The 27,472-nt window shown below is 29.0% G+C and overlaps 2 protein-coding genes across 3 annotated transcripts in view; one reads left to right on the top strand and one right to left on the bottom strand.

The window, feature by feature from the left end:
- Positions 1–915, bottom strand: part of LOC136084906 (uncharacterized) — a 32,578-nt gene extending 31,663 nt beyond the window's left edge. The window contains exon 1 of one of the 2 annotated variants that reach the window (XR_010640934.1): positions 837–915. The gene's annotated coding sequence lies outside the window, so the exon portion shown is untranslated. Of the gene's footprint in view, positions 1–737 lie in introns of both variants that reach the window. The other variant, XR_010640933.1, reaches the window with a different exon arrangement.
- On the top strand, positions 902–10,516 carry LOC124811346 (WD repeat-containing protein 64). The gene is made up of 2 exons (XM_065806264.1): positions 902–1,042; positions 7,491–10,516. The coding sequence occupies exons 1-2, from the start codon at positions 986–988 to the stop codon at positions 10,488–10,490; spliced, it is 3,057 nt and encodes a 1,018-aa protein (XP_065662336.1). The 5' UTR covers positions 902–985; the 3' UTR covers positions 10,491–10,516.
- The last annotated feature ends 16,956 nt before the right edge of the window (positions 10,517–27,472 follow it).

Below are 27,472 nucleotides of genomic sequence, written 5' to 3'. Positions count from 1 at the left end.
CTACTAACGAGAGCGCAACAAGCGAAAAAATAAAATTATTTTAGAACGCTAAACTGTAGCTTTACCTAAAATTACATTGTATTTGTTAAGAATTTTGGATTTTTTACCTCGGTCTACACATAGTTCTACATTGCCCTGTAGGACAACGATTTTTTGATTTAATTTACACAGTCTGTGTCACATGTCTTAAATAAATAAAGTTAAAAATAATTCCGGCCGACTTAAAAGTTGCAAAATCCGGCCGGAACAGAATTCCGGTACATCCCTAAATTAAGATGAATCTAAATAACCTCAAATTTTTCTTTTTGTTTTCAAAGTTCGATGATCACTTCTTATTCTGTGATAAGTTTTAATCTTAAAATTAATTTTTTTTTTATAATTGCTTCCGAATTTGTCGTCGAACTTGAAAAATTGAACATTGAAACTGAAAAAAAAAAGAAAAAGCTTAAAGTTATTTTAATTTATCTTAATGTTGGTATAGATTTTTTACTCAACGCCATTTGCAACCATGTTTTGGAATTATAACATCTCTACTATTTTCTATTACCTTATTATTTGTATGCTATAGTAGAACGTTACTCTATTTCTACTGTGCGAATATTATTCATTTTAAAACTAAAATTATGCGAAGGCATAATTTTAGTACATAATTTAGGCATAATTGTTACATTAAAAAGTATTCGGTGTAGTTAAGCTTGTTTTTAAACATTATCGCGTCTGTAAGATACTTTGCTGACCACAGGATGTTATCAAGTCTACAGTTATTGTTTAACCATCATACGCTGATCAACTCATGTAAATTCCAAATTTTAGAATTCGAATAAATTATAAATCACCTTAACTGCACCGAGTAACTTAGAAGTTCCAAATACATGAGGTGTCATAACTTGATAATTTGAATATTCAAAGAGTATTATATTGAAGTGACGTCAAATTTTCTAATAACTTAATTAAAAATGTTATTTTCTAAAAACAAAAGAAAAATATGCCTTCTAATACATTGTCCGTCATTTCAACAAAGTGTAACAAAAACTCGTCAGTGGTAAGATATCAGTTAAAATTTATTTTTAATTTTAATTTAATATCAAATATATAGACTATGTAATATTTAAATAAATAGTAATGAAATATAAATTATGATAAATAAATAAAGTTTTAAAATATTTAAATATCATAACTGTTACACTTATAAGTTACCACTGTTGTACAAGACAAGACATCTTTAGAATAAAATTTGTTTCAAAAATTTATACTATTCATTTATGCATAGTCATATTAACTATTGTAATATTGCCTGGGCAAACAATCATTAAAAAATATTTATACAAAGCAAAAGCAAGCAAGTCAAAATTAGTTTTGGGCGCAGATTGGTACAAAAGTGCTGAGCCGTTACTAAAAGTAAATAAATGCTCTAAATATGTACGAACTAAATATCTACCATAACTCGTTATTTATGTTTAAACTTTGAAATGAAATAATTCCATAATTCTTTTAATAAAAATTTCTCTCTAATTAATCAAAAATATGAAACAAGACACTGAATAAGTAATTACTACATTCCACTACCATCACTAAAAAAATCTGACTTCTCAATTACATGTCGGGAACCATGCTTGTGGGATTCGGTTCTTGACGAAAATATGAAAAAAATAAAATCTATTGATATATTTAAAAAAACTATAAATTAACTAAATTTAAACAATAAATACACTCTTTCATTTTTTTCAAAAAAGAACTTTGTTTTATAATATACAGTAAGCAAAAAAGTAATCGTAATCTTAAAAAAAAATCATAATTTTAAATATTGCATAAAAGAAAATGAGTTCTCCGTTAAAATATTTAAAAGCTTTTTTTTAGATATCTTATCAGATATTGTTTTAAGAATTTATTTGTGTATTGGTGAATTAATTGCTTTTCAAACCTATTGAATTTTACACAATTGATCTAATGATGCATAAAATTGACTGCAAAAAAAATAACCGTGCAGTTCAAAAATAATGTCAAATTAATCAAATTCCATGGAAATTAGTATCGAGTGGGGCCTCCTTTAGCCTTAATGGCCTCATCTAGATGATTTGACATTGAGTTAATCAAATTTTTGTTCTCTTTTGTTGTTATATTATCCCATGCTCTCAATACAGCTTCTTTCAAGTTGTCTTTGTGTCTAAATGCTCGTTTGCCAGTTTTTCTGTCCAAAAAATACCACCAATTTTCTATTAGATTCAAGCCCAGACTTTGAGTTGGCCATTCCAAAACTCTAATGTTATTTGTATTAAAGCATAACTTCGTTTTCTCAATTGTTAAGAAGCATAATCTGATTGGAACCGTTGCTAGTGTGGCTGGTCGAGGACGAAAACGCAAGACCTTTAGTGCAATTGATCGAAATATCATTAATGTCATCATTGATGCGAAGAAAAATATATTAGTGTCGGCAGCTAAATTAGCTTTAAAAATTCAAGAAGATCATAACAACACTGAGACTCCTCAAATAATCAGAAATTGTATAAGAGAACAAGGATATAGAGGTAGAGTGGTTCGAAATAAACCTTTTTTTGCTTCAAAACAAATGTAACGTCAATTAGGATTTGCATCGAAGTACTTAAAAATGCTGATATCATATTTGAAAAAATTTTTATGGTCAGATGAGTCAAAATACAATCATCGGATGGAGTCCACAAAGTGTGGTGAAAAAAAGGAGAAGCTTATAAATTAAGTTGTTTGCAAGGTAGTGTAATGCATGGAGGAGGAAATGTGATGGTTTGGCGTAGTTTGAATTGAAAAGAAGTGGGGAAATTTACATTTATTGATGACAAAATGGATACTTCAATGTATTGTGAAGTTCTAAAAGCTAACTTGCAACCATATACTTAAAAATTGAGAATGGGAAGCTATTTCATACTCCAGCAGGATAACAATCCAAAACATACCGCTAAGAAAACGGAGGTATACATTGACATAAATAACATCAATGTTTTGGAATGGCCATCTCATAGTCCGGACTTGAACCCAATAGAAAATTTGTGGTATATTTTGTATAGAAAAATTGGCAAACGAGCATTTAGGCGCAAAGACAACTTGAATGAAGCTATGATGACTCAATCCCAAATCATCTAGATGAGGCCATCAAGGCTAAAGGAGGCCCCACTCGATACTAATTTCCATGGAATTTGATCGATTTGACATTACTTTTGAACTGTAAGATTATTTTTTTTGCAGTCAATTTTATGCATCATTAGATCAATTGAGTAAAATTCAATAGGTTTGAAAAGCAATTAATTCACCAATACACAAATATATTCTTAAAAAAATACTTGATAAGATATCTAAAAAAAACTTTTAAATATTTTAACGGAAAATTCATTTTTTTAATGCAATATTTAAAATTATGATTTTTTTTTAAGTGTACGATTTTTTTTTTTTTTTTTTGCATACTGTATCTTTCTTCTTGTTTTTGTTTGTCTGTTTTAATAATGTATAAAAAATGTAAATAGATGAATTTAAATCTTCAAAACATTTTTAAATCATCTTAAATTCTAAATCTCTTTTAAATTTTTAAATAAATATAAATATATTACGTATTGTATTGAATTTTTATACGTGTATATGTACCGATTTGTTAATTTTTATATTTACATTAAACGATACGTTATTTTTATATTTACGTTATATTACGATACGTATATGTACCGATTTGTAAATTTTTTTAAAAAAAAAGATTTTTTCTTTTTTGCAAACATAACTTTTTTTCAAATTTTTTAGTTTCACACTTTTGTATAATATTAGAACTTGTAAAACTATATTTTTCTGTTTCACGAAGGGGCTTGATGATAAGACATTTTGTCTTCTACTTGCCCCATAAATATAAAATTGCCCCATAATTATAAAAGGAAAAATCAATTAAAGAATCAGTCACTTATTTGTTGAACTTTTTGTCACTCTTTAATTCAAAAACAACAACACCAAAGAGTTGGAAGATATTATTTATAATTTTATCATGTAATCTCCGGCAGTTATATACAATAAGGTGAAGTAGTTCCACCCTTGTACAGTGAATCTTCTAACACAATCTATTTGTACAAAAATATTTTTTTATAAAATTCAATTGTTCTGGTCATGAATAGTTGAATTAAAAAATAATTTGTTGTTTAATTGAATAACTAACTTGGTTTAATAACTTAGAAGTTTGGAAGTATTTATAATAAAAATACAATATAATGAAGAACGAAATAAAATAAATATATATAAAGCAAGTATACATAAAGTTATACAATAAAAATGATAATAAATCATCATAAAAACTTATTATTTGAATCCTCACAATATTCATCATTTGAGTCTTCAGATGATAGATATCATTTGAAACATTAAATGATTTATTGTTTGAGGCAGGAAAATCAAATTTAAATGCTCTTCTAGCAATTTATTCTCTTTGAAAAAAGTTCTCTAAGAGAACTTATAACAGGATCAAATGTTATTAAAAACATATTTAGCAGATTTAAATTTTTAGAAATACGTGACTGTTGCCTAGTATGATTTTCTCGGAATTTTTTACATTCTTTATTTTGTGTTTCTTGAAATTCTTCCGAGAGCTTGACCATTTGGGAGAATACACAACCTTGTAACATCTCCTTACTATGCATTAAAATTTTTTGCACTGTAACATGCATGTAATATCACGAATTTAAATGTAGATAAAAAGTTGTAGCTTCAGAACAAAGTTTTAAATTTGACACAATCAATATCATTGCCAGAAGATAACACTAAATTACGTGCTTAATAAAACACTAAGTTATTTATTTAATTTGACGTCTAATCCTGTAATCGTTTTGCTCATTTTAGATTTAAAAAAAACCTGCAAGCTGTGTTGCAATCATTTGTATTTCTATAACCAGGTTTTGGTCTGTCTACAATAAATCCCATTTGTTTTTTAAATTTTCTCTTGATTTCCTTCGAACATTGTTTGAAACAACATTTACCCTCATCGCTTTTGGTTGCCGCTTTTTTATGTCCAAACGGTAGCTTTTCTTTTTTTCTTAATTTCCTTTTTCGCCTTTTAATTTTCCAAAGCACGTCTAAGCACGCCTTTTAATTTCCCATTCATTATTTTGGGAGTAGCAATACAGATTTAAGATTTTTGTGTAGAACGCGTACCAGTTAAAAGATTGCATACTTTTCCGTCCGTTATCGTAAGAAACAACAGATTTTGTTTCCACTGTTATCGTAAGGAAAAAAAGGTTGTGTTTTGTTTGACCGTTTAACAAAGGTTGTGTTTTGTGTTTTGTTTGATCATTTAACAAAGATTGTGTTTCGTCTGTTATTTTAAGTCACATTAGATTTTACAATAAATTTAGACACATTTAGTGTTAGAAGAAGTTTAAATAATTTTTTTAAATACTTTTTTACTTTTGTTGTAACAACAAATTGTGTTTTGTCTGCTATCGTAAGAAATAACAAACTTTGTTTCGTCCCAATTTTTTATTTCTTACAGTCACCACTCGATCTTAATGGAAAAAATGCAAATGCAAACAGTTAATCATCAGTAGCATCGGAAACTAAAATCTTTGTTTGTAACATGTGGTTAAAACTTCTATCACACCCCCATTTGATTTTAACAATTTCAAAGGTGCATTTTTGAGAAATTGACTTTTTCTTTCAATTAATAGTGGTAGTGGTGTAGTTATAGAGCGCTCGCCTCATAAGCGAGAAGTTCTGATTTCGATTCTCACTACGTCCCTGGTAGTACCGTGCTCAACTTGTTTCTCAGCGCCGTGGCCTTGTTCTTTAAGAATTGTGTTTCGGTTTATAGAGTTGAGAGCGGGTTGTAACCACAACTAAAGCAGCCTCCTCTGAAATAAAATAAATAAAAAATTAAATGTTCATTTATTTTTTTTACTATGGCTTAAAGTTTAATTTCAGCCTAATTTTAGAAATAAAGAAATCTTCTTAGGTTACATTTACTACTTAGAGTGAGATTTTGCATAAATTATGGTAAGACGAAAATCTACATACCGTCTGCTAACACAAATCGCATCAATAGACTTGTTGTGCTTGTGTTTCTGTTCTCTTTCTAATAAAAGTAGCAAGTTTTCTTTGTCCCAAAAAACGATGTACTATTTGAGCAGCTCTGTTTAATTCAATGGTACAGAGTGATTGCGGTAAATTGATTGCAACCCTACTTCCCCAGCTAACATTCTATTGCGGAATTTTAGTTTTGCTCATCGGTTATTTAGTGGACCATTAGTGCCAGCCCCAAAAAAAGGCTGGCCGATGACTAGCCACTATTAACATTTCGGAAAGTTATCGGGTTGCCATTTATAGTGACTGTCACTAATAGTACACTAAGTAACCGATCAGCAAAACTCCAATGATCCGCTAGAAAATGTCTATATAGGTCCACTGCAAATCCAATATATCTTACAATACACTTGATTTAAAAAAAATTAAATTAAAACTAAACGCGCAGTCTCGAGCAGCTAAATTTTTATATCTAAGCACATTAGGGTTTTGGTTGTACTATACCAAATAAATTGTCTGGATACATGTGCATAAAATTAGTTACATGCTTTGAAAATTAAAAGACTAAAATAATATTTCCAATTTTTACATAGTTTTTTTTAAATTTGCAGGGCACCACTTATTTGATCTAAATTTCCAATAAAATCCAAAGTACTTAACCTCCTAAAGTAAAATCCATCACAGTAAAAAGTGGTTCTTTTTTTTAAATCTTGTTAAATGGTATTGGAAGCAAATTAAAATTTTTAACTAAAATACTTTCATAAATAAAGTTACATTTTAACGTCACTTTAATTGTTTATTAGCTTTCTGTTTGTCTTATTTATATCTTAAGTTGTTACCAATGAGGAATTATTATTAGACAAATATTATCAATTATTCATTACCTTGAGCTGACTTTTGTCCACCTAGTTTGTATAAAGCAATTCACTGTGCCTTGGTCCGTTCCATTTTCTTTAAAGATATGGAACAATACAAAGAAGTTATAAAGCTATAAACCACCTCCGGTTCATGCTTTTGATGGTTCCGCGTTTCTTCAAGGTGTATTCTACTTGTATTCATACTGCTTTAGAAACTTATTTCCAAACCTTTTTTTTGACACTCAAAATTATTTTATATGCTAGTACCATATATATACTTTAAAATATATATTTAAAAACATTTTAAATGATTTTATTTATTCATTTACACGGGTGAAATTTGAAATTGCTCCGATTTTATACATATGTTAAATTTTCAAAAAAAAAAATTTTCTTTTATTAAATAAAAAACTTTTTTTAATCCATACTTGATTCTGTTTTTATGTTGTTATCTTGTACCATTATTTTTGATAAAAAGCTGGTGAAATAAACCCGGTTTACTCTGTATTATTGTCAAATCTCTTTGTTAATTTACCAGTTATGCAACTAGAGTTATTGTTATTTGTTTGATCTCCTAAATTTTTATATTTGTTTTTCTATAAATCTGTCATATTTTAGAGGAACGGAGAAGAAACTCGATTGCATGAGAAAACCAAAAATAAAATGAGCAACCAAAACTTAACAACATTGCAAACAATGTTTCAAAGTTCTGATCAAGTAGGAATGAAGGGTGGATTAAATATGGAAGAATTTGGTAATGCTATTAATATTGCGTTTGGTCAGACAGTTGGTAAAAAAGAATTAGAAAACTTGTTTTTAAAAGTTGATAGAAATTGTGATGGAAAAGTTGATTGGGAGGAATTTTGTTCATATGTGCTATTTGAAAATGAACAGATATTGACAATCAACAACGAAAGTGCTGATAGTCTTTTCCCTAAACGTGCAAAAGAGCTCTCCCATCCCCATCACGATACAATAGTAATGCTTGGTTATTTACCGACTCTTGGAGGTTTTCAAAAAGGTACAAAAAATGGTATTCAAAACAGTTTAGATGTAGATAATTATGACAACACTTACGGACGATATATATCTGTAAGTAAAGATGGATTGTTTGTGTTCTGGAATTTAGATTTTCAATTACAAAGGGTTGTCCACTTATCTGATTCAATTGGGAGAAAGCCTCAACAAATGTGGGTAACAGATGTTGCATGCTTATCAAACGTAAAAAAAGTTGCAGTTTCAACAACTGACAGACATATTTTATTTTACGATTGCTCTGGTAATAACTTTGATATACAATTTATAATAACTGGATTAGATCATTGCGTGTTTTGCATGGATTATTGGTACGATGCCAGCGACTTAAACAATAGTTGTTTGCTTTTAGGAGATGCCAATGGAAGTATTTCTTGCATCACTTTTACTCTTGCAACTGTAGGTTTATTCGATTTTAGTATTGGTAAAGAAAAAGATAATACGCAATCTAATGTAAGAAAAATCTCATTTCAAGAACTAGTTGGTAACCGTCACACTAATGTCGGTGCTATAACATTTCATAATCTTCACAAAAATTGGGTTCGAAAAGTCAGATATATATCTATTCTCCAATGCTTTATTTCTTGCGCTAATTGTGCTTCATCCTCTCTGTTGCTTGTGGACTTGCAAAGTAACAAAATTAAAACTTCATTTAAAATAGACAAAGGAGTTTATACATTTGATTACGATAAAGAAAACAATGTAATTGTTACCGGCGGCTTAGATTGTACAGTACGCTTATGGAATCCTTACGTTGGGAGTAAAGCATCGTCCGTATTAAAAGGTCACAACTCCGCTGTGGTGCATGTTATAGTTTATGATCAAAAAATTATTAGCTTTTCAAGAGATAAAATTATAAAAGTTTGGAATACTCGTGATCATAGCTGCCTTCAAACAATTCCTAATTGTGTTACAGAAACTGGAGGCGTGCAACCATTTACAACAGTTTACTTTAACAAAAATGACAAAACTTTACTTTTAGGGAGCAACACTATTTTAGTCCTTGGGAAAAAAGAAAAAAATTTAGAAAAGAATAATATTAACAAGAACTGTAGTCATTCAAAACCGTTATGTGGTGCGCTTTACAATCCCCTTTATAATCAAGTGGTTAGTGCATGTCACGGTTCAGTGATAAATATATGGAATGTTTTGACTGGTGAAAATGTTCTGTCAGTATCAAATGCTCATGAAGGTTCTGAAATTACTGCTATATTGTTTGATAAAACAATGAAAAAACTAATTACAGGATCAGCTAACGGAGTTGTAAAAACTTGGAACTTTAGCAATGGAGATCTTGTTCGAGAAATAAAGGCCTTAGATGGAAACGAAGTAACAGGACTTGCGTGCCCAAATCAAAATTTGGTTGTGGTAGGATGGAATCACAGAATCCAAGTTTACCATGAATCAGAAGATACATCTATTAAAATTTTCAACAGTTTACACAAAGATGATGTTTTGTCAATTGATTCTCTTGAAACAGGGGTAGCAGTTACTTCAAGCTACGATGGTCAGGTGAGTTGTTGGAATCTAAAAACTGGAGAAGTTAGCTTTGAGCAAAATATTAATACTTTAAAAAAAAAAGAAAAAGAATCAGGGATAGAAGCTACAACAACGGAAGCTGAAGCAGCCAGAACATTAGAAACTATGAATAAAGAAAAAGTTAAAAATAAGATTGTTTCAATTGAGAAAGTTTTAATATTGAAATCAAGGGAAGATGAAAGCAAAGCTCTAACAATTCTTTTTAGTGCGGATAAAAATGTTCAGGCCTGGAGTTCAAAGAATAAATTCCTTGGTCAATTTGATGCCCTTGATGAGTTGAACGACGGCTCAATACATGCAATGATCAGTGACTCAAAAAATAATCTACTTTTTATTGGAGATAGTTTAGGCATCATTTGTATTTGGGATATAAGCGATTGTTTTTTTATTCACTCGACAATTACATTGAAAGAAGATAAGAAAAAGTTTGAAGAAAATAAACCCCAAATATGTTTGAAATTTAGAGCTCATTTTAAAGCTATAGTTTCTCTGGACTATATTGAAAACACAAAAAATATCTTATCAGCTTCTACTGATTGTTGTGCCAGACTTTGGACTATAAAAGGTGTTTTATTAGGAACTTTTGGCCAGATGGAAACCTTTAATACAACAGAAAATATTTTTAAACAAAACTTAGTTTTAGATTTTCAGAGTTCTAGTCCTGCCATGACTTCTAAGGTGTTGAAAGTTAAACGTAAATGGAGACTTATAAACATTATTATAAAGTTTTTGTACTCTAAAAACAAAGAAAATGCACCGTTAGTCAGTTTATTAAAAAACGCACCTGAACTAAATAATTTTTCTGCTCAAAATTTAAAACTTTTACTTGGAAAGAATTACCGACCAAACAGACATCATAGAAGTTCCAAATTAATTAAAATTAAATTCAATCAATTGCAATGTATTGTTTTTTCATCACTTGAGTTAGCAAAACTATCATCAGTAGAAAAAAAAACATCTCAAACATTTGCCTCCAAACAAGAAGACGTTAAACAACAAACAACTTCCGATTCAAAATCAATGAATGGTTCCATAGCAAATTGAATACTCTTTATTAAAAAACAAATAAATAAAAAGATAAACAATATATATATATATATATATATATATATATATATATATATATATATATATATATATATATATATATATATATATATATATATATATATATATATATATAGTTTTTATAGTTTAATACTTTATGGTATTATGGTTGTTATTGGTAACTTTTAAACGTTACATAGCAGTTATAACTTGTGTATAAATTTTCTTGGAAAATAAATTGCTGTACTGCAAGTGGAATTTTAAAAAAATCTGTCCGAAATTCAAATAATGAATTTTCTTTTTATTAATAATGCTCTACAGAGTTTTATTTGTGTTATTAAAAAAAAACCTCCTAAGATAAAGATAAGAAATCTTCTAAAGAAAATTGCGCTAGCTAGCACAATTATATTTTAGGAACAGTTGGTACATTTTATTATATAAGTATTATATCTACGTTATCTATTATTCTATATTTCATCTGTTATTGAAAACGTGTTTATACTTTTATAAATAACTACATTATGTGCACTAAAAATTGTTTACAAAATGATAACTATTGGAGAGAAAAAAAAACTATAGACAATGCTCTTATTTAGGGGAAGGTTGCGTAAGATGATCAGGTTCCTAAGATATATAACCTCTTTTACGGGTAAACTAATTATTTTTTCGCAAACTTTTTTGGTTAAGGATATTCATACAAGTTCGATGGTGTTATTTATTTTATTTTCTTGGTTGTATAGTTAATATTCTTTGATTGTTTTACTGTTAAAAAATTTACCATCCCCGTTATAATTTTTTATTAATATTTTGTAATTACGTCAGAACGAAACAAGATCATCAAAAATTTATTACATCTTCAATATTTTATGCTTATCTACTGCTAATTTCATGGGTTATATGAGATAACATATAAGCTGTTGTCATGCTATTTGAATTATGATAGTACTTGGTGAAGTTGCTTAAGATATTACGTTTTTAGACGCTCAAGATGAGATGCGGCTTTTTGTTAAGAAAAACGCGTTTTTTTTAATAATAATAATATAAAAATTGCTGTACAAACTATTTAAGTTTGGTGAGTCAAAACTACGTAGAGTTTTGACTGTAACAGCCGTTAAATGTAAAATTTCGTAAATAAAATTAAAAAAAAAGTTTGTAAATAGAGTTTGATATCAAAAGTTCAAAATTTTTTCAATTCTATTTTTGAACGTGTTTTTGTTTGCAGAATCGATTGCATCTTGTGACAGTAAATTCTGATCGTCGACCACTCTGTTTGTTAAATAATAATACCTGCATAATTTCTTAGTATATTGTCGATGAAGTCTTTTATTATGACGATATCTGGACATGCTGTGATAAAAACTCAAAGGCTCTTCAAATCTAATATATTCGGTTGAATTTAATATTTTAAACATTTCTGTTAAGTCGCTTCTTCTTCTCCTTTCTTGTAAAGTTGGTAAACCTAATATTTTTCTTCTTTCTTCGTAACATAACTTTCTTCGATACCTTTCAGTGATTCAATCCTTGTTGATCTACGCTGTACATTTTCGAGTCTCTTAATATCTTTAGCACAAAATGGGCTCCATACAGATACTGCATACTCAAGCTAAGACCTAATAGTTGACTTGTATAATAACTTTAATATGGAAACATCAAGATATTTAAATCCGTGTTTTAAAAAACCCAGTGTTCGATTTCCCTCATTTGCTACACTAATAACATGATTTTCCCATTTGTGGTCATTTGATATTATCACACCTAAATCACTTTCAACTTTTGTTTTTTGCAAAATGTGATCTCCTGATTTGTAACTAAATTGAGGATTCGAATTACCAATGTGCATTGCTTTGCACTTTTCTCTGTTGAATTTAATAGACCACTTATTCGACCAGTCTAATAACTTATTTAAGTCTTCTCGAAGAGCATTGTTTTTATTTTTATTATTAATTACTGACATTATTTTTGTATCATCTGCAAATAATTCTTATTTATTTAGTATGTTTACTTTTAAGTCATTTATAAATATGATAAACAGGAGTGGACCGAGGACAGAACCTTGGGGAACTCCACTTGTGACTTCCTGCCAATCTGAAACAAACTCACCCAAAACTACTCGTTGTTTTCTATTACTGAGAAATGATTTACACCATTGTAGGATATAGGATTGAAAACCATAACCATAAAGCTTGCAGCATAATTTCGATAAAGAAACTGAATCAAAGGCTTTTGCAAAGTCCAAAAATACTATATCAATATTACTACCAGCTTCAACTTTGCTTGTTATAAAATCTAAAGTCTCTAATATATTGGAGCAACAATTTTTACCATTAACAAATTCATGCTGTTTACTTGCTATTAACTTATTTAAAGCCAAATGGTTCATCATAACATTGTGAATAATTTTCTCCATAACTTTACATACTATTGATGTTATTGATATTGGTCGATAATTTGAAGGATCTAACTTATCCCCTTTCTTGAATAGTGGAGTTATGTTTGCAGTTAACCATTCGGTTGGTATAACACCACTATAAAATGACACTTTAAAGATCAGTGATAAAGGATGAGAAAGTGATTTTGAACATTCTTTGAGAACACGAGGATGAACTTTGTCAACACCGACTGTTTTATTAACATTAAGGTTTTTTAACTGATATTCAACATCAGTGTCATTAAAACTTGGATTGCTACAATAAAAATTATATTTTGAAGGAAAAGTTACATGGTCTAATACCTCATCTTTTAAAAATACTGAAACAAAATACTTACTTAAATAATTTGCAATATCTACTTCATTTGTTATAATTGAACCATCAAAGGTTTTGAGTGCTTTAATTGAATCTTTTATAACTATTTTACTATTTAAATATGCATAAACACTTTTAGGGTTGTTCTTTAAGTTTTTAGCCAGATTTAATTCAAAAGCTCTTATATCTTTATTGACTCTTTTTTTTACATTTTTGTTCAATGTTCTATAGTTATTTACCATGTCAGTTTGTTTAAATCTTGAATACCTGCATTTGTACCATAACCTTCTCTTTAACTTAACCATTTTTCGAAGTTCTTTAGTCATCCATGGAGCATATTTTTTACTTGTATTGTAACTAATAATTGGAATAAATTTACCACATCCAGTATGATATATACTTATAATGACCCATCATTGAACCATTTTATTTTTGAAAAATTGAAATCTCCACAGATTAGAATTCTCGTGTATTTACCATTTTTCCAAGCCTCATAAGCGTGTCGAATAGATTTAGTTATTTTCTGGCAACTTGATATATCACCAGCACCTGTTCTATATATACATCCACATAAGATATTTTCCAGACCAATCTCAACTGAACACCATACTTGTTCGATGGCATTATCAACTAAACAGTTTTCAGTTGCAGGATAAGATTTAATTGTATTTTTTATGTATATACAAACTCCTCCACCTCTAGTTAAAACCTTCAATATTTGTTGCTGATTTATCAGTCCACCAGGTTTCACAAAGCATAATAATTTGCATCTGATTACAAGCTATTTCATAAATTAACTCATCAAGTTTGTTATTCAGTGATGTGGCATTTGTATAAAAACAGTTTAAAAAATTACTACTCAGATGCACTTCTTTACTATTAATATTTGAATCAACAAGCATTGTTTTAATGTTTAGTGAACCATGTGGTTTGCACACAGAAATATTATCATTGGAACTCATACATTGATTTAAATTTTTCTTATCCTTTTGGTTTATTTTTTGACTAATTTGATCTGATCTTTTTAACTTCATTATTTCTGATTCCAAATCGAAAGGGATTATTTAACTGACCTTTCGAATTTAGCTCTTCATTTAGTTTATTTCTTTTTAAGATCAAGCTCTTTGTAAATTTTCTTTCTAATTCATTCTGATCTGGATGAATAGATACTTTTTTAAAAATTTCAGAATCTTTTAGTTGCTTGGCAGCTTTTAATATTGAAAATTTATTTGAACTATCAGGTAGTTCAACCAACAAAGGTGTACTTGTTTCCATTTTTGTGTTATTTCTATTTGTATTTTTGAAGCGATGGATTCTCTTTATTTTGTCAGGATTAATTTTTATTTCAGAAAAAAGATTTTTAAGAATATTTTCATCAAATCTTTTTCTATTTTCAGCATCCGAATCAGTCGAATTTTGTATACCGTCAAAGGGGGTTACTTTGGCCAAAAAACTTGCACCTTAACACTTTAGTAATGTTATACTTAATATGAATTGTAGTAAGTTAGTAAAAACATTTTTAAACTATTAAATAAAAGATTCCCTATCCATCCATACCACTTTTTTAAATATTTAAAAATAATATATTTATTTTTGGTTATTTTAAAAATTTGGCTAAAGTTACCCAGGGGTTGGGGTTACTTTGACCACTTGTTGTTTTCTCATACAAAATGCATTGTAAAAATATTCTAGTACAAAGATACCCCACCCATTGAGTAACTATGGCCCAAAGGAAAGTAATAGACAAATTTAAAAATTCAAAATCTTATTTATTTATAAAACATTAGAAGCAAAACACGACATTGAACTTAATTGAAAAAATTGTAAAACTGAAACCTGTCAAGTAAATTCTAAACTAAAAGATTTTAGTTGCAAACTAAAACACTTAAAAAGGAAATAAAACATCCAGTTCAGGAACTTTAAAATGCCCTCTTTTGTTCAATTGTTTTGGAGGCTCAATTTTTGAAATGACATCCTTCCAACTGTAAATTAACTTGTCTTTCTTCTGGGGCCAAATCCAGCTCTTGCTTTTCTTCTCCATGCAATCAATTGTTGGCCCTTCTTCATTTACATCAGGCATCTTGTCAATGAGTCCTGCATAGTAATTTTTGTCATACAACACCACTACAAAATCGCCTTCCTTTAAACACTTCTTTTCGTCCAAGCTCATTGTAGGAAAATCCTGTCTTTCAAGTCCAGTATTATCTTCACTTTCTGAAAATTTCAAATTTTCTGACATGTCGTGGAGTGACATAATTGAGTCATCATCACTAATGCTATCAGGACTGTCAATTTCTTCTTCACAGATAATCTTTCTCGGTTTTTTACTTTTGCCTCCATTGCTCGTTGAAGGGACGTTTTCCTCGAGTAAGAAATCTTCATAGCAAATGCTTTTGCCAGGTAGTGCATTCAATTTCTTTCGCTTCCTCTTCTTTTTTGTGTTACTTTTACACTCATCTCTTTTTTTAGAAATGTGTTCAATAAAGGTTTCACTGACAATGCTGGAGTCCACCTCTTTCTGTGGAAGTCTTTTAAGAACATTTTCTTTGCAGAGTGGATAAATACCAGTTTTTCTAAATCCCGAAACAATATTGTTTCCTTTTTCTGCATAAAGTCCATCAATCAGCTCTTTTAGCAGTCTAGGGAATATATCTTTTGGACTATTAGCCAGATTTTTCCATGTTCTGATTCTTTCCAAGTGGCTAAAGTTACCCCACTTAGGCTGGAATAGGTTATGCCATAACATTCTTAGCAATAAACAAAAAAAATTGATTACATATTATTGTAATAATTTAGATAATGTCTAACAACTATATATATAAGTAATTAGAGTACTCACTTGCTTTGTAAATTCGTATTTAGTTAGGCGTACATGGAAAAGTTTGGAAGGTAAATATTGATGTAACCATAACAACAAAACTTTAACTGCCAGTAGTGCCAACCTAAAAAAAGCTGAAAAATTAAATACCCACATAATAATTAAAGTTAAAGTGTAATCTATGATTTGCATATATGAAAGTGGAAAAAAAATATATATTTAATGGAGTTATAAGCTAAATAATCTTTTTACCGAAGTGTGGCCAAAGTTACCCACGCTGGCCAAAGTAACCCCCTTTGACGGTACCAAAAATAATAACATTTTAATCTCTTTTACTTACATCTTTACTTAAATCTATAAAACCTTGTGTTACCTTTATTTCTTCTGTAGATTTATCGTATTTTTTATTATTAAATAATTTACTCCAATCTAAAATGCTATCTGTTTTTTTTTCTTCTAATACTTTAACTCGTTCTGTTAATAAAACATTTTCACACACTAATTTATCAATTTTCGACAAGTTTTCAATGTCTTTACGTTCCAATTCTGACACTCTAGTAATTAATTCTTCAAGCTGTTTTCTTAAAACATTTTTAACTTTTTGGTGCCATTTCAGTACATTAAGTTTATAAAGTTATAATTTTAAACTTTTTTAAATTTTCAAGCTATAAATTTTTAAAATAAAAACACAACCGCCATCTTTATTAGCACGAACGTTTTTTAAGTTATTCTCTGCGGAGCTTTATTTTGATATTTCAAGAGCGAAAGTTTTTTTAAAAAATAGTATCGTTAACTTTTTTAGAGATAGGAAAGATTCATTGTCTTTTTTTTGACATTTAAAACGCAAATAACACTAAGCTACAAATATTTATGAAAATTTGATTTCATTTTTTTTAATTTATTTTTATTTTATTTATTTATTTTTTATGTATATTTTTCGCCGTATAAAAAAATCTACAATACCAAAATGTATAAATAAATAATTACATGGCCGGAGCAAAAAGAAGACAAAAATAATCTTATCACTAAGCGCCGTAGTTTACATCGTATTTTTACATTATAAAGCAGTAGTTTTATAAGATAAATATTTTATTATACCTTAAAAATTAATTGAAATATATTTTTATTTAATTAACAAAAGCCAAAAAACAAAAAATATATATAGAAATATTTCAAAATTTGATGTTTCTATATCTATTTTTGCATGCTAATTTCTAAAATCACTTCAATTTTTTCTAGCTTTTACAATTGTGGAGCTATAGGTAGTGTATTCCAGCTGATCCTATTGTTAAAAATAATGAAATAATTATTAACATGTACAAACTATATTTTACATTTATTTGTTTTGAGTTTGAAGTTCAACTTATATGCTTACAACATATGATATTATATAACTTCAATTTACGTTCAAAGGTTCAGAAATGTGTATTAGATTGTTATTGTCTTTGATGTGTGGACACATTACAACACATCAATTCCCAGACAAAGTCCCCCATTATGGCTTCATTACATTTTCCTTGGTACCACTTCTCCATCACTGATCAGAGTTCCTTATGTTTCTCTACTGTGGTCCAATGCTTTGACAATTTGTTGGATCAAGTTCGTTTTTATGTGAAGTGGAGGCAAAACAATTTTTTTTTAAAGGTACTTGAGCAACATTCTTTACATTGTAGATTCCTGGTTGCAAATCTTTTCTTTTTATCTATTATATATAGAAACATTTATTCATCATTTATAAACATTTTACAACGTTCTTGTTTTACAACTTTCATCAATAAAATTTAAATAAAAAATTAATAACGACAGGAGCAAGTTGAAGACAGAAGTCTTGTCACCAAGCCCCTGTAGTAAGCGTAAAATATTTTTTACATATTTCTCATTGTATAAATTTACAAATTATTGTTACATAAAACAAGTTAATACATAATTACAACAAGAATACGATAAATTGCAAAAATTAAGTAAATGCATACAATAAGAAATATTACAAGATTTTTTTTTTTTTTTACTTAAAAGTACAAAAATATACTTGTCTGTTAATTCTAGTAAATACTGTTTAACTATATTTTTAAAACAATTTATTGAAGTAATACTTTTCATATTTTCATTAAGAACTATGTTCCACAGACGAGGTCCTCTATATGAAATTGAATAATCAGATGTTTTTAAGAGTTGACTTAGGTAAAGTAAAATCATGGATAGAGCACCTCGTTGAGTATTGATAATTAATTTTTAGAAATCGGTTATTAAAGGATTTTGGAAGTATGATATTTAAACATGAATAACAAGTTTTGGAACGTTTAACTCATAGACATTAAGGGCTTTATTTCCCGAAGTTATTGAACTCCGCAGCTTAATGTTTCTAACTGTACACGTTGAGTCATAAGATACTCCTTCTTTTCTATTCTTAAGGTAACTTTGCCGCCATTTTTTCTTTGCCGCCATTTTCAGTTGCTACTTATTACTCTATATGTTTCTAGTTTGTACAAGAGAGTTTTATGATCAACAGTTTGTACAAGAGAGTTTTATGATCAACAGTTTGTACAAGAGAGTTTTATGATCAACAGTTTGTACAAGAGAGTTTTATGATCAACAGTTTGTACAAGAGAGTTTTATGATCAACAGTGTCAAAAGCTTTTGACAAGTCGATGAACAAGCCGAGAGTATAACTTTTTTTAGCAAACCCATCCAGAATTTGACTGGCTAAATCAGTTACTGCATGATGTGTTGAATGACCTTTTCGGAAACCAAACTGTTTGCTGAATAAGATATTATGTTTTTCAAGATAACTTAGATATACACACTGTTATACATAATACGCCCAAGCAACTTTGAAAAACAAGAAAGGATAGATATAATTCTGTAGTTAGATAGTATAGAATCCTTGCCATTGTATACAGGGACTACTCTTGCTATTTTCAATTGACATGGAAAAATACCAGTTGTTATTTATTTAATATCATCAAAAACAGCTTTTAGAACATTAACATTAATATCATCAAACCCGGCACTTTTATTTATTTTAAGCGCTTTAAAGGATGCCTAAAGTTCATTTAGAGACAGTTCCGACTCATCCATTACATCGTGATTTTTTTTTAAATAGGATTAGAATGTTTTTTTCCAGGAGTTATATCTCCTGAATTAAGAATAAAAATATATAAGCTCCTGCCAATGCCCTTTTTCTCGGGTTGGTGTATTGAATTATAACCTGGTAGAAAAAAATTAGAATTTAACTTATCGCCATTTTGACACCAAGTTTCCGTTAGACAGATTACACTAAAATTGTAGTTTAAGTTTTTTAAAGTTATTTTTAGGGATTCAAAATTTTTACTCATACTCCTGATGTTCAAGTTTAATAATGAAAAATTGGATGATGAAAAGTTTAAATAACTTGAGGCCTCACTTATATTAAAATAAACAGTATCTATTGAAAAGTCAAATATAAGACAACATACAATTGGGTTCGCAGCGGGAATTTAAATTTTATTGGAAGAGGTGATTTCAAACCAAAAAAATTAACCGATGATCAAATCGAAAAAACAATAACATGGATTGAAAGTGACTGTCAGTTGACATTAGTGGCCATTAAAACAAGGATATTAAGACAATTTAATATTAGCGTTAGCACAACCACAATTGCCAATTACCTCAAATGCAGACTATTTTCATTTAAAAAAGTGCACAAGGAGCCTACTACAATAAATAGTAATGAAAACAAACAAAAAAGAGCTGAATATGTTAGGAACATTAACGAACACATCACAAATGGTCATCAGATAGTTTGGTTTGGTGAAACAAACTTTAATCTTTTTGTAGAAAAACGCAAGGACGTGCCAGGGAAAAAGAGCAACAATGAAACTACCTTCTTCAAAAGGTGCAAACATACATTTGATTGCAGCTATATCAACAACAAACGTCGTCATGATGGAAACGTTTGTTGTTGATATAACAAAGCCTACATTCACTAGTTCTTGTAACGAGTGGATGTTGGTTTTGTTTAACCAGTTGGTTATATCCGGGAATCGTATAGAGGATTTGATCGTCGTAACAGACAATGCTCAATTTCACGCTCGTTTGGAAACGAAGTTTGAAAATTCACCGGCTTAGTTGTTGCGATTAGGACCCTACAGCCCACTGTTAAACCCAGTGGAAGCTATCTGGTCCAAAATAAAAAGAAACGTTTAAAATATTATTCGCATTCCACCTGTATTCGGTGCAGGGAGTATGGAACAATAAATGCAGTATTTAGAAAGAATTGTTACTGTAGCAAAAAATACAATAATGGGAGGTGAAATCGCAACGATTTTAAATATGGAAGACGTCCAAGTTGGTGCTTAACTGAATATTGCAATGACTTTTAATGACGTTGCTTAAATTTAAATTTTTATGTATATAAATTATTTGTGTTTTATTTATTATTTATCTGAAATCTCAATTAAATTTTTAACAAACAAAAATAAAAGAAAGTTTTAATTAACACCCAATAGGATTTTTCCAGTTACCGCCTAAACATCAAAATGACTTTTTCATGACTTTTTATATTTTATTGATATTATATTATTATTTCCAGCCTTAAATTACAAAGTATATTAGGACTACAAAATTCAAAATACAATGAGCTTTGTATTCTTTTTACTTTTCTCAATTACAACTTTTATCTTCTCAATTACATCTTACGCTTTCCTACTTACAACTCTCATGTTGTAAATTACATCTTACGTTTCCTCCAATAACTTTTTTCTTAAATACACAGTTTCACGGGGAAAGTCTTCGTTCACATACACGTTAGTTCCTTTAAACTTGTATGATTCTTTCAGAATTTTTATTTTGTCTTTATACCTCAGTAAATTAATAACAATTGTTTTGGGGCGTCCATTTCTTTTTAATCCTGTTCGATGAGCCCGCTCTACATCTATTCCAGTTAATCCTAATTTATTTGCAAAAAGCGATTGAATTTTTTCAGTTTCCAACAGCCCATCAATTCTCAAATTTTTTCTTCTGGATCTTCAGATATTCTTTTTTTTTCCATGTAATTTTCACTAAATGATGTTTCTTTTCTTGATTTTTCGTTTTCTTGTTCGTTGATACTGGCAATTTTTTTTATCTCGTGGTAATTCAAGCTCAACTTAACATCTTCTACATCATTAACTAATAACTTTATTTCGTTAGAATTATCACTAACTTTTTGTTCAATTTTTTCTAGTCTTTCATTGAATATCTTGGTGTTTGCACTAAAAATGTCGAAAACAATTGTTTTAATATAATCGCCATCTCATTTTTATATTCTGAAAACATTGCTGCAGTTTCTTTTTTATATTCTAAAAACATTTCTTTTGGCATTTTTTGAATTTCAACAATTTTGACTGCCATATTTATCAAACTTTCCAGTTGTTATTTTATTTTTTCTTCTTATCTTCTTAAAATTTATTTAAAGATTTAAAGATTAAACTTTTTTCAGCCGTAAAAAAAACACGTCCGCTTACTTCCGTGCGCATTGCGCAACTTCTTTTTTCTTTTTGTCTATTCTTTTTGAATGAAATAATTTACAGTATATCTAGTGTCCTACAAACACAAGAAAAAAGGATACTTAATGAATTCTCCTTGCATTCCTGAAAAAAAAAATCAATCATTTTGAAATCTCCAAACAAATCCCACTTGTAGTATTCATAGTTGATCTTTGTAGCAAAATATTTTGTTGAAACCTCTTAAATGAAAACTTTTGGTCTCAAAATTTTCCATTCTTTTAATCTAGATGCAAGCAGTTTTACATCAACTTTTGGAAGATTCAAGTTTCTAAAAAGATTACCAAATTGTTGTTGAAAAACGAACCAGATTGCCAGTCTCATCGTCTTGCTCTTCTCTATAACCATCATTCTATTCCAATGCTTCCATGTTAACCTGTTATTGATGGAGCTGGAATAACCATTTATTTATCTTGTCGAAACAGTGCAATAGATGATGGTAAGTTAGAAAAGAATAACTTTTTTTGTCCTTAGCCCTCTTATAATCATCAATGTCCACCATGCAAAAGTAAAAGTTGTTTTAGAAATTAGTTGGCTCTCTCCAAATTCTGTACACTGCAAATGACATTCTTTTGTTAGTGCCTCTTAACACTCCTTCCAATACCAATTTTTAACATCCACAGATAACATGAAGAGCCAAGGGTTTATCTTGGTCCCCAATAAACATACTAAAATTTTTTTTGTAAGATTGGTAATACTTTTTATGCCTTGATATTGCACATTTTATCTTGGCAGGTTCAATATAACACCAACAAACGTAACAGAAACAGTTTGCTGATAATTTACAATGTCTAGAAGCCATAATGCTGAGTATCATAATGCTTTTATTTTCCTAAAAAGATAAAATTAAAACAAAAACAAGTAACATGAAAATTAATTTCACTATTTGTGTTGTCATAATTATATACAAAGTATATTAATATATAAATATATATATATATATATATATATATATATATATATATATATATATATATATATATATATAAATATATATATATATATATATATATATATATTAACGAAGAAAAAACAACTTTTTCTATGGTACTTTAAGTTTCATGCCTATACGGCAATCATCAGCCATTGAATACAAATTCAAAAACAAAAAAAACCCGCTAAAAATTACAAAATACTGTGTAGTGGGATCTTTTTTACTGCGTAGTACTGTAGATCTTTTTTATTGAGTCGTACTTTTGTACTGTTTACTTTTTTACTGTGTTGTGGGATCTTTTTCAAAGATTTGCCATCTTTGTTGATACGAAAAATTCCTTATTTTAACCAATGACGTAAATATATAACTAGATGTCTAACTTCGGGATTTTTATAAAATAAAAGTGAAGCCTATAGACGGGTTGGAATTGTTTTGAGTTTTTCCGTTGATGTACGCATGCGCAAATTCTTGGCAGTCAAAACAAATCGTCGTGGGTTAATTTTTTGCTGGACTTCGTATAAAACTTCTAAAGATGTGGTCAAAATCTTTGTATTTTACCATGTTAAACAGTAGTTATTTTTTTTCCCAGCAAAACGTAATCAATAAGAAATTAAACAAATTTAAACTAAGGCTATTGAATGTATTTGGTGTAAGCATAAATCTATCAGGAATAAAAGGGTAGTTTTCAAACCTTGTTATATAACTATAACATCTAATTATAAGACAAGAGTATATCAGAACTTGAAGAAATTAATGTTATTGCCGCATAAAGATAAATTGTATTTTAGTCCGAGCAATTTAAAATAAAAAATAAAAGAAGGCAATTAAGTAAGATTTTGATAAAACAAAGTCAATAATTATTTGTTAACAACAGAACTTTGTGTGTTTTGCTATCTTTAGTACACTTTTACTGGTCAAATAAAGAATTACAACTACACAAAATCTGACATAGAGCCACAAAAAAAAAAAAGAAATCTTCAAAAATATTTAAAAAAAAATCAAGATTAGTACAAAAAAAACGCATTATCTCTAATTGTACAATCAATAAAAAAAAATTGCTATGATTTTGTTTACATTATTTTGACAAGGAAATATTTTACAAAAATGTTTTTATGAGAACTAGCATAAAATACTATAAGTAACTTTAACTCATATACCAAAATATCCTTAAACCAAACCAAGGTCTTTCAAAAAAAAAGTTTTAAAATAAAAAACAAAGTTTAATGGAAAAAAGGAAAATATTTGAAGCTTTATAAAAGAATTGATAAATGAATGTCTAAATCTTTAAAAAAAAATCATTTCAAAGGCAAAATCAAATACCAAATCATGTTTTTAACAATATGTGGCTATAAAAATAAACGTTTTTTATAAGCCAAAATACATTGCATAATAATCGTGTAGAAAGAAGAACCCTATTAAACATAATTTTATTTCAAGCAACTGTTGCATATCCAGGAACCAACTGGAGCTCGTGTAATTTTCACACAAGAATAATGAAACCACTCAACTTTACAACCTGGTTTATCACATGCTATCATTGGTTCAAAACAGGGTCTTTTGTAAATACAGTAATACTTTTGTTTATTGTCTGAACATACATCATTTTTGTATGTAACAACTTCAGGAGGTAAACACTCAATGAATAATTTCCAGAGCAAAGGCATCATTTCATCAATAAACTTTAAGTTTCTTGTAACTCGAACTAATAAATAATGATTTGAAGCCCAAACAAAAAAATCACAATATGCTTTATTTAGAACATATAGTTAACCCTGCACTTGTTCATAATATTTATGATTTTTCTTCATGTTTTCAAATGAATCAATAGAGAAATTTTCATCTGTTTCCCAATTCACTAAACCATTTCGATAATTGAATAGACATTTTACATTACAAACCGACAGTATGGCAAGAACAGCTTACTATAGAGTCAGGTGAAGCTCCAAAGTATGGTTTATTGTATAAAATGTGGAGGCCTGAAGTTGTCAATTGAAAGTTTTTGTGTTTTTCTTTTATAATGATTTCATAGTGTTACATTCCATTTCTTTGCTATAAGTTAAGGTGTGTTATGTGCTTTTGTATTACACATTAGCTTATTAAGCAATGACTTACTTGAGTTGTTATATTTGAAATGCATAACTTCATAAAAATTAGAGGCTGTAATTCTGCCTGCTCTGCGAATTTTCCATGTACTGGATAAACTCTGCAGTTTAGTAATTTCAGACAAAAAATCAAATGAACTTGAGGAGTAAGTTGATTTGTATTTTTTGAATTTTAAAAAATATCTCTCTATTAAAGCAGAATCATCTAAATTAATTGCTTTATAATCAAACAGACTTGTGAAAGGTTCTGGACATTTTCTTCTGTCTCATCAGATGTCAATGTACCGTCAGTATTTTTCTGACATTTACATAATTAAAATACGCTGCTTTAGGCATAACCTTTTGTAGTTCTCGAATTTTATCTAGACCCAAATTTTTTATGGATTCTTCTGCATTGATGGAATAATTTTTTACAGCACTTTAAGCTGATCTTATGTCACATGGTAAATCATTACGTTTTGGTCTATTAAAGGATATATTTTGCAATGATGATGTTTCAGCCATTCTCTTTACTTGGTTCCATTGACACAGTTTACTAGTAACAGCAGTCTTATTGGCTTCAGTTCGAACGTTTATCGATTGGATACTGGTACGGTAACGTTTCCTTGTTTGCTAATGTTAATTTCTTATTGTAATCTAATTGGTCACTACCGTTTAACATGCTAAAATACAAAGATTTTGACCACATCTTCAGAAGTTTCATACGAAGTCCAGCAAAAAATTAACCAACAACGACTTGTTTTGACTGCCAAGAACTTGCGCATGCGTACATCAACTGTCAAACTCAAAACAATTCCAACCCGTCTATTTATTTGTTTATTATTTTAATCAGCCCATATTATATCGGGCAGAAAACAGTAAATATCATATAATGTAGAGAGTAAATCCGTGACATTATTTCTTTTGCCTTGCTAAAGTATTTATTTAGTTCAATTATTTTCATCACAAAATGGTAAATTCTTGTGCTGCATATGGATGTTCTAATAGATATATAAAAGGCGGCACGAAATCCTTTCATAAATTTCCTCTTCAAAATTCTGAGTTATGTAAAATATGGATTGTTGCTTTGAAACGTGAAAATTTTCTTCCATCCAAACACACCTGTATCTGCAGCGACCAATTTTTAGAATCAGACTACAATTATTGTATCCCAGACAAAAAAAATCCGAGTCTTGATCATCATCAAAAGCCTATTTTAAAATGTAATGCTGTGCCATCAGTTTTTATATTTTCTACAAATATTCAAAAGACAAAAAGGAAACTCCCGTCAATACGAACATCAGTAAATTCATTATCTAAATTTGATCCTTTATCGAAAAAAAACAAATTTTGATGTTTACCCTGCTATAGACAAACCCAGCAAAGAAATTAATTCAACACACAATGATCAGCCAGAAAGCACTATTGAAAAAAATGACCACACCAGTCAATCTCCAACACAATCTATAAGATTTTTATCACCAGCAAAAGAAAAATTAAAAAAAAAGTGAAGGCTTTACAACAAAAATTAAGAAGAAAAGAAAAGAAAATCTGCTCTTTACAAGACATGGTTTCCCTTTTAAAATCTAAAAATTATTTGACTACTGATGCTGCCACTGTTTTAAGCAAAAAATTTTCTGGACTCTCATATGAAATCATTAAGAACCAATTTTCCAATCAAAATGTTAAACCAAAAGGTCACAGATACAACAATGAAGTGAAAAAATTCGCTTTAACTCTTCATTTTTATTCTCCACGTGCGTATAACTTTCTTTGGCCAATGTTATGTCTTCCTGCTGCCAGTTCAATATCAGATTGGACATCATCTGTAAATTGTGATCCTGGTTTATTCCTTGATGTTTTTTCATATCTTGGTCATAAACAGAAAACAGATATTAATTTTAAGCATTGTGCTCTTATTATTGATGCTATGGCAATCAAAAACAGTATAACTTATGACAAAAGTTCAGGTCACTATATTGGTTTTTGTGATTTTGGTAAAGATATTTCTGTATGTGAACCTGATACTCCAGCTACAGAGACATTAATTTTCATGTTAGTTGGTTTGCGAGGACATTGAAAAACACCCATTGGTTATGTTTTATCAAATAAAGTTAAAGCAAGTGATTTAACATGTTTTATTAAAAATATTTTAGATGTGGCTTTGACATATGAACTTTGTATCAAAAGTATTTCATTTGATGGTACTAGTACAAATTTAAATTCCTTTGTCCCATTTGAATGTAAGTTTGGCAAAGTCATAGACGATATAGTTAGCACTTTTTCATATAACAACCAACTGCTCCACATTTTCCTAGACCCATGCCATATGCTTAAATTAGCTAGAAATTCTCTAAATGATTTGGGTGTTTTTATTGATGATGAGGGCCACTATATTAAATGGAGTTATATAAAAGCTTTGTTTGAGTTACAAGAGCTTGAAGGTTTGAAATTTGCAAACAAACTTTCAAGAAAACATATTTAATTTCATCGACAAAAAATTAATGTCAAAATAGCTGGCAAAACCCTTAGCAGCTCTGTTGCTGATGCAATTGAATTTTTAATGGTATCACAGCATCCATCTTTCTTAGGAGCAAATAGTACAATCCATTTTATAAGAGTTATTGATAAATTATTTGACATGCTCGATTCCAGAAATCCAAATGGTAAACACTTTAAGAAACCTCTATATCTTAATAATCTGCTTTTTTTGAAAGATTTTTTAAACAATACGATTACTTATCTGAGCAAGTTGACTGATATTAATAGCATTCCATTGTTTTTACATCAAAGAAAGACATTTGTTTTAGGTTTAATTGTAGATGCTAAAAGCACTCTAAAATTATCCACCGATCTGTTAACGTTTCATGAGAAACCATT

Source organism: Hydra vulgaris, chromosome 09 (assembly GCF_038396675.1).
Source record: "Hydra vulgaris chromosome 09, alternate assembly HydraT2T_AEP".
In the NCBI taxonomy this organism is placed as follows: Eukaryota; Metazoa; Cnidaria; class Hydrozoa; order Anthoathecata; family Hydridae; genus Hydra; species Hydra vulgaris.
The sequence above is the reverse complement of the archived record's forward strand: the minus strand, read 5'-3'. Positions and strand labels throughout refer to the sequence as shown.